At 51.3% G+C, this 8,494-nt stretch overlaps 2 protein-coding genes across 2 annotated transcripts in view; one reads left to right on the forward strand and one right to left on the reverse strand.

The window, feature by feature from the left end:
* EPX (eosinophil peroxidase) overlaps positions 1–985 on the forward strand; it is a 14,423-nt gene extending 13,438 nt beyond the window's left edge. Inside the window, exons 12-13 of the mRNA XM_007449050.1 lie at positions 1–226; positions 784–985. The exon at positions 1–226 is cut by the window's left edge and continues 2 nt beyond it. Coding sequence (XP_007449112.1) covers positions 1–226; positions 784–985 — 428 coding nt within the window. The remainder of the gene's footprint in view (positions 227–783) is intronic.
* A 1,615-nt stretch (positions 986–2,600) lies between these two features.
* MKS1 (MKS transition zone complex subunit 1) overlaps positions 2,601–8,494 on the reverse strand; it is a 10,846-nt gene continuing 4,952 nt past the window's right edge. The window contains 11 exon segments of the mRNA XM_007449051.1: positions 2,601–2,692; positions 2,800–2,897; positions 2,984–3,066; positions 3,555–3,688; positions 4,369–4,476; positions 4,576–4,645; positions 4,996–5,066; positions 6,562–6,627; positions 6,884–6,926; positions 8,008–8,064; positions 8,465–8,494. Coding sequence (XP_007449113.1) covers positions 2,601–2,692; positions 2,800–2,897; positions 2,984–3,066; positions 3,555–3,688; positions 4,369–4,476; positions 4,576–4,645; positions 4,996–5,066; positions 6,562–6,627; positions 6,884–6,926; positions 8,008–8,064; positions 8,465–8,494 — 852 coding nt within the window.

Consider the following 8,494-nt stretch of genomic DNA (forward strand, 5'->3'; position numbering starts at 1 on the left):
GGAGGCGCTTCTGCGGGCTCTCCCAGCCCCAGAATCTGGCACAGCTTAGCCAGGTTCTGAAAAACCAGTGTTTGGCAAGGAAGTTCCTGGATCTCTATGGAACACCTGACAACATTGACATCTGGATTGGGGCCATCGCAGAGCCTCTTTTGCCAGGGGCCCGAGTGGGGCCTCTTCTGGCTTGTCTTTTTGAGAACCAGTTCAGAAGAGCCCGAAATGGAGACAGGTAAGTGCCCCTACCCTAAAGGGACCAGCCCCAGAGGCAGGGCAGAAAAGCACTAGAATTTCAAGACTCAGCAATGAGAGAAAGTACTCTTTTTAGCTTCATCTCTTCCAAGTACACAGGATCTGAGACCAGGAGCTCCTCCCTGGAGAGCTTGGTAAGAGGCAGAGAGAGCACTTGCCTGAGTTGGAGGCACCTTTAACTCAGGAGAGAGACTTCTCAGCCTCACTGTTTCAGGCTTAAGGATCCCAGAAAACATGGGCACAAAAGCTAAATCTTGTTTCCCTCCAATAAGCTTGTGGTTTAAGACTTATTTGGATTTGGCAGTTACCTGGGTTCAAATCCAGTCTGGCTACTTAAATTACTGTGCAATTAATACTGGGCAATTTACTAGACTGCTGAACTTGTTTCTTCCTTTATAAAATGGGAATCATACCTATTTTGCAGGGATTTTGGAGAATTGAATGAAATAACGTATGTAAAGTACCTCACACACAGCAGGTGCTCATTCCTGTTCATCCCTGCCAAACTTCACCCACATCTCTCCGCTGTCTTGGTAGGTTCTGGTGGCAGAAACAGGGTGTTTTCACCAAGAGCCAGCGCAGGGCCCTGAGCCACATTTCCTTGTCTCGAATTGTGTGTGACAACACTGGTATCACCACCGTTCCGAGGGACATCTTCAGGGCCAACATCTACCCCCAGGGCTTTGTGCCCTGCACCAGCATCCCCAGCCTGAACCTGTCAGCCTGGAAAGGCAGATGAGGCTTCTGCAGGTAAGGGGGACCTCCTCCAACAGCCCTGGGCTGGGTCAGGCCCTCACATCCTTCCCTGGACAGGACAGCTGAGTCCTCTCAGGCCCCTAAGCAGAAACAACATAACTTGTCTCTAGCAACAGATCATGCTTTCGCAGTGGCTTCCCAGTATGCTAGCCTCTGGGTTGATAGTTAATCCCAGGGCCCAGGACTTTGAGGGGCCATTAGGAAGTATCCAACTGGCCTCAGCTTGGTCATCAACACCCTAAGAACAGCTCAATCTCTGGACATCCAGCAAGTTCCTCACTTGCCCACTTGTGCCGCTTCCGCAGGAGTCCATTCCAAGCCTCCGACCTTGGAAACCTTGGAGACAAGGAAACCTGGGAAAGGCCACAAGGCTACCTCCTGCCCTGGAGCAACTGCTTCCTGCTGATGCTTTTGCTGGCTATAGCTCAGAGCTGGTTCTCTGGCTGGGAGTGACGGCCAGGGCTCCCAGCAGCAACGAACCCTGCTGCCATGCGAGCCTCTTATGTAATAGGTCACACTTCAGCTCCAGGTGCAAGGGCTCGTGAGCCAAGCAAGGGGGTCCTGAGGCCCAGGCAAGAAGAGTCGTCTTCATCTCCAGCCACTTTCATCTATTTCCCACCCTGTCCCTGACCCCTGCCTATGACTGGGAGGCCACAGAGTCCCAGCCTCCAGCCACCTCATGGTCTTTCTCTGGAGCCTGCAGGCTGCACAGCACCCTCTGCTTCTACCAATAAAGCACCCCTGAGGGCAGAAGCTGGTTTCTGCATTGGGATCGGGGGAGCGGGGCCTGGACCTCGGTCCCATGCTTTGCTCCAGATGTTTAAGAGGAGTGCTGCTAAGACACAGCTGACACTAACCTTAAAGCTTCCCCTGGGGGCTGAGTTTAGAGCATCGAAAGAAACACTGTGGAGCAGGAAAAGGCAGGGAAGGGCAGCAGCGTTAGGGGCCCCGACATTAAGGAGAATATCTTGGCCATGAAAGCGACCCAAGCAGAAAACCAGCCGACAGAACATCAGTCAGTATAAAAAGGTTTTGTGTACAAAAAACACAATAAAAGATGACAGCTAGCTAGCAGAAAGGACTGGGCATTGCCTTCAGCCTTCATTTACTACAGAAACAAGCCCCCAGCAGGAAGGGGAGGCTACCCTGGGAAGAAGAGGCTGGGCTCCCGGGCCAGGAGTGTAAGGTCCCTCTCGCCTTCTTTCTCGGGCCTCCACGTGTAAAGCAGGTGTGGAGCAGGTGGTACTGCTGCCCTCTGCCACTGAGACCATGAGACAGGCCGGAAAGGAGGCTGTGTCGAAGACAGAACTAACTTTGGGCTTCCCCACAAAACTGGTCTCAAACCAAAAAGCCTGTCTTGTTGCGATGGTCACCTGCAGTGGCTGACATATGAAGACAGGGACCATATGGGGGCCACAGGGTCTTTGGCTTTGTTGCCACCCAGCAGCTGAAGACCAGGCAGGGGTCCAGCCCAGGATTCTCAGCTCTTCCGGTTCTCAGCAGGTCAGCAGGGTCTCTAATCAGAAAGACGAAGAGGGCCCAGGCCTTGCATATCACCCGTCATGTCCTCGTGCACGGCGGGCCAGGACTGCAGTGGGCTAGGAGACCATGGTTCCCGAGGGGCTCACGAGGTCCTGGGGAAGGCTTTCTCGGGCCTCCTGCATGCGGCGCCGGGCTCGACGGAAGGCTTCTGTGAGGGAAGCAGACACAGGAGTCAGCTGCCACGGTGTGGGGGAAATGGGGCCCACGGGGATGCTGGAGGGGGGTGTAGCTGGAATTGGGTGGGGGGAAGCCTACCTAGCACGTTGTGAATGGAACTTTGCTGGCTGAATCCCTCCAGACGGTCCAACACGCTCCTCATCCTCTTCCGGAGAGAACTTGACTCCATGAAGGCCCTGCGGGGGAGCCCGCCACATGGCCATGGCTGCTCTTGCAGCCCTCAGGGTCAGAAGCCCCAAGGTGGAGGGCGATGGCCACTCACCTGGACTGCTGCAGACAGTGCAGGCGGAAGGTGACACTGCCTGTGGTCTCTGTGCGGAGTCCAAAGCGGCTCAGACGCTCCCCCTGCGGCATCCAGTTAACGTCAGGTTTCTGTTGGTTCCTAGACCCCAGGCACCACAGTGGCCTCACTCCCATTCTTATTCCCATTCTTGGGGAGAACAGTTCTGTTGGGGAAACTTCATCCCAACACCCAGATTCCATCACCTCCCAACTGTAAATCAAGGAACATTCCAACCTTGTTTGAGAATCAGCAGTCTTATAAGCTGCCTGACAATCCTCTGATTCCTGAGGACTCAGGGAAAGGCTGGAAGGAGGGGCCAGTTATTCCGACAGGGACCAGGGGAACCCTCTAAGTATACTATCTTCCAGAGCTCTCCTAGGATAGCAGTGATGTTTGTACCTGGTGCAAGATGTGGCCGAGACAGGAAGGAAGGGACTAAGCAATAATGAAGCAATGAACAATTAAGAGTCCTTAACCCAGATTCCACCTACTCCAGAAGAGACAGGGACATAAGTTCCCAGCATGAAGTCTCCCCAAAGACAAAAGTCACCTTGAAGGTTCCCGGTATCCGCACGTAGGAGAGGTCCTCCAGTTCCAGAGAGCCACCAATGAAAAACCTCCTGAGCTCAGCCACCGGGCCCAGCTCCAGGGGCCTCCATGTAGGGACTGTCAGGGTGTGTGAGCCTGTGCAGGAAGAGGAGAACGGGGCCGGAAACGGCACGTGGTCCCTCGCTGCCTTCCCGGCAATGACACGGGCCTCGCCACCACCAAAACACCTGGTCTGGTAATGGCCTGACCTCTGGTGAAGGTCATCAGAGTGGTTTAGGGTACCCACTTGAAAATCAATCAGATGGAAATTCAGATCTCAGCTCTGCCAGTTATTACCCGGGCACCAGGACAAGTTTCTCAACCTCTCTGAACCCCATTCTCCTCATCTAATAACAACACCTATGCCTCACAGAGTGGTGGGGAGAATTCAATGAGAAGCACTTAGCACACTGCCTGGCACACAATAGAAGATAGCGGCTATTATTTCAAAAGGAACGCTGATCCACTCAATACACATCCACCGAGAGCCCATCTTGCCACGTGGCTGCTCCCTCAAGGCCACGAGTCAGATCAGAGGAGCCGGATGCAGAGCCCAGAGCTGCTCAACTTCCCAGTTAGCTGTCATTTCACCCAGTTGTCTCTAACAGAGGGGGAAAATTTCCTCAAAAGGAGCAAGGAAATCTTGCAAGTTAAGTGCTTCTAATTCCCAATCATCGCTACTCCTCACAGGAAGTGGTCGAATCTTCTGAAGCGTTAGTCTTGTTTCTAGGAGCTAGGGCACATGGGCCACATGAAGGGCAGGGATGAGCGGTCACCTGGGGTGGCAGGCAGCACCACAGCCCCGTAGCCTTCCACGCGATACCTCTGCCAGAAGTCCAGCGAGAGGACCTCGCAGTAGAGCACAGGCCATGCCGGGAGAGCACCTGCAGCAAGGGGGAGAAGCGGCCAGGTCATGGGAGGCCTTCACCAGGAGAGGGCCTGTCTAAGGGGCCCCAAGGCCGAGCACCTGCTGGGCCACTCACCAGCAGATTCATCCTCGTGGAGGAAGGAGGCCTCAAACGTGAACGGGTAGGAGAAGTAAGCCACATTATCCTAAAAAAGAGGAATGTTATTTTATACTCAGTGTCATGGGGTGGACGAGGGCTCACTTGGAATTTGTTTTCCCTGTAGCCAATGACAAGGTCACCATCCCAAGGGAAAAAGAAAAACTATCACCCCAGGTAGGAAATAAAAGGCTGAGAGGTGAAGGGACACCCAAACCCGAGCTGCTACCACTCTCGAAAAGGCAGAGAGAACCCTTGGACCAGGCATCCCTGCAGAGCCCACAGTGAAGGGCCGGACACAGCTCTGGAATCTTCCCCAGGCCGTGAGCGTGATAATCTTCAGATGCCTTCCCCCGAGCAGTCCTGTTCCCTTCTAGGTGCCCCCTCTCGCTGCCCTACCATTCCCAGGGACTTGGTGGCACAGGTCTGTGTTATTCCTGAGAGCTGCTGGAATGCTGGGCTTGACCAGCCTGAAAACCAAAGACCACATATAGTAAGTCAACGGGGAGGAAGGCAAGCAGTTGAGAAAAAGACAAAGTTCCTTTCTCCATTCACTCACTCATTCATGCAATCAATCATTCATTTCACATTCACTGTGTGTCTGCTATGTGCTATGACCGATCACTGGCGACATCTTGGTGACCAGATAGAAAAGCTTCCTGTCTCTCATGGGGCTACCATTCCAGTTGGGGGTGGGAGGAGGAACAGACAACAAACCAACCAACAAAAAGACTATCAAGTAGTAATAAATGCTAAAGTAAAAATAAAACAGGGTGAAGGGACGGAGTGGCTTGAGGCTCATTTAGATGGGGTGGTGAGGGAACACCACTCAGAGGTGACACTTAGGCTGAGACCTAAACTAAAGCAGAACCAGTCGTGCAAAGATAGAACACAAAAGCTTTCAGACAAAGGAAATGGCCCTGAAAAGGCCCTAAGGTGGGAATGAACTTGGCCTGCTCAAGAACAGAAATTACAACTGCAATGTTGTAAGGGAGGAATAGGCAGGGGCCAGCCCGTTCAGAGAATGGAGTTTGGATTTTGCTCTAAGTGGGAAGGGAAGCTCTCGGGGCTTTAAGTTCAAAAGAGACACAACTGGTTTACATTTCAAAGGCTCAGTTAGGCTGTGGTGTATGTGGCAAATGAAACGTAAGAGGGAGCAAGACAGGAAGCGAGAGGATAAATTAGAAACCTAATGCTTTGGCCTAAGCAAGAGAGGATGGTGGCTTGGCCCAGGGTCCTCGAGAGAATAGAAGATTCAAGACATCTTTTGGAGACAGAACTGCCAAGAACTGCTGATAGAATGAATGGCGGTAGGGAGCTAGAGAAAGTAAGGAGTCAAGGATGTCTCTGAGGTTTCTGGTATCAGAAACTAAGTAGATGACATTGCCATTCTGCTAAGATGGGCAAGACCATGAGGGCAGGTGTGAGGCAAGAGGGGGAATCAAGAAGCTTTTGGTCATGTTAAACAGGAACAACAAAGAGGTAAGTGGACATGAGTCTGGAGTTCAGGGGAGAGGCTAAGGCTAGAGAGAGACATCTGGGAGTCTGAGACATACAAACAGTACTGAAGCCACAGGATGTATGAGGCCACCTAGAAAGACCGTGGAGAGAGAGTAACAGACGGCCAGGCCCAGCCTTGGATACTTTAATAGTTTTAGATCAACAGAAGATGAGGGAACAGCCAAGAAGGCCGCTGAGCCACCAATGAGAGCGACGAGAGGAGCACAGCGCCAGAAGCCAAGAGGAGAGTGTCAGTGAGGAAAGTGAGCTGTGGTGAATGCTTCTGAGAGGCCAAGCAGGGTGAAGGCAGAGATGTCACCACAGGATTTCACATCTTGGAAGTGATCTATGACCTTGAAAAGAATAGTAACAATTTCGGTGGAGGAGTGGGGAAGGAAGTCTGACCGAATGTCTCTGGAAAACTGTCAGAATGGGTAAAAAGAGAGACTTATGAATACTACTTACTAGTAGTTGGCAATTCCACGAAGAAGTGGACGTAAAGATTGTCAAACTCATAGCCTTGGGCTGAAACTAAGAAAACAGGAAACTGTTTCAGCTTGTCTCCTATCACGCTTAACACTCGCCCCAGTCCTAAAGGGCCCACCCACGTGTGGAAGCGAGTCCCTCAAGGGCCAGGAACTCCCTGTGTTTCCAGGAAAGTCACACGCCTGAGTCTCCTGAGTGCTGCGGACAACCCCAGGGCTCTACTAGGGCGGGGAGGGTTACTCCACAGCTAAATCTGGCACTTGCCAAGCATCAAGGGACTTCTGTCTGGTAAGACACTTACCTACCTCTCCATTTACAAAGAGCCGGAGGGCACCTGGTACCGTCTGAGGTAGAGAGAAGTGGGGACAGTCGATCAGGAGGTCTGAGGGAAGCGACACCTCTCCTCCAGCCTGCCCGTAAATCACCAGAGGACCTGACGCTGGACGTCAGATCCAGGTGTGTGACTAATCCCGCTTCCTCCCCACCTGCCACTTCTCCATAAATCTGTTTCCTTCATTTCTAAAAGTGTGTAATGTAAGGGAAAAAGCACCTAATTTAAATGGTGGGGAAGGCAACAAAGTCTGGGGTATTTACACGAATGGCCAAGAGAAGCATCCACAGCTGCCTGCTGCCGTACAGCGAGAGGCTAGAGACCCCTGTTCCCTCTAGAGGGAGGTCAAGAAACTAGGAAGTTTCCTTTTTAAATTACTTGTGTATCTATCTTATCTAACTTTTTAACACCGAAAATCTGTTGCTAATACAACACAAAAATAGTGAAAGTTAATTTTTTAGAGTGAGAGAGGGAGACCACCAGGTAACTCTCTCCTTGTTTCCAGATCTAGAAATGGAACTCCTGGAATAAGAGAAGACAAAGAATAGGACCACGGAATTACGGACTTAAACTCTTTTGTTTTGTTTTAAGAGCCAAACTATTTGACAAACAGAAATGACACCCCTCCGTCTCTATGGGGCATTAGGAAAAATACCTACATGAAGAGTAAGGAAGACACTTTTCATCTTTATATTTATTTATAAAATTAATTACAAAGTAATACAAGAATGCACTCCTGCTGATAAAAATTCAAAACCACCTGAGTTTAGACAATAAAAAGTAAACATTCCTGACATGTCCCTCTCACCACCCAACAGCCATCTACCATTTCCCAATCCCACCCCCTCCCCAGAGAAAGCCACCCATAGGGTGTGTGCCCTTTGAGACCTTTTCCTATGCATTAACAATTCTATATCAATATGCAATGCTTCTAAAACATAACAAGGACTATACTCTAAATGCTATTTTTTACTTTTTCCCACTGAAGAGTATGTCTTTGGGACCCTGAAGAGAGAACTGTAACTGAGCTGTAGTCAGAACGCTCTGGCTACAGAAACCCAACTGGCGGAGCTGCAGGAAACCCAGCTACTCACCGTCTCAAAGTCAGTGCCCACGAGGCTGTTGAGATACTCCTTGTGCCGGCCATAGAGCTGAGGAAACAAACCACACTGAAACTCAAGGTGCGACCCCAGCCAGACCAGGGTTCAGATCTGCATGGGAGGGAGAAAAGCAGCAGGAGTGGGAAGTGCCACAGAAAGCTGGAGGCCTAAGCATCCCAGACACTGACATCTGACAGTGAAGCACAGAGGCTCTGGAGTCCACTGGTCTGGGACCAACCTGGCTCTCCCACTTACGTGACCTCGGGCAGACTGCTTAGCTTCTTGATCTCCATTTCCTCATTTATAAAGTGGTAATAATAAAAATATTCACCTCAAAGGCTTGTGGTACAGTCTAGATGCCACTAAGAGCAAGGCCTTGCAGCTGCTGACCCAACCTCGGCCGCGGCCTCGGCTCCCAGCTCTCTGGTTCCTGGACTGAACCAGCACTTACGTCCCTGAGCGCACGCTGCTCCCGCTCTTC

The sequence above is a fragment of the Lipotes vexillifer genome, unplaced genomic scaffold, assembly GCF_000442215.2.
Source record: "Lipotes vexillifer unplaced genomic scaffold, Lipotes_vexillifer_v1.1 scaffold433, whole genome shotgun sequence".
Classification (NCBI taxonomy): Eukaryota; Metazoa; Chordata; class Mammalia; order Artiodactyla; family Lipotidae; genus Lipotes; species Lipotes vexillifer.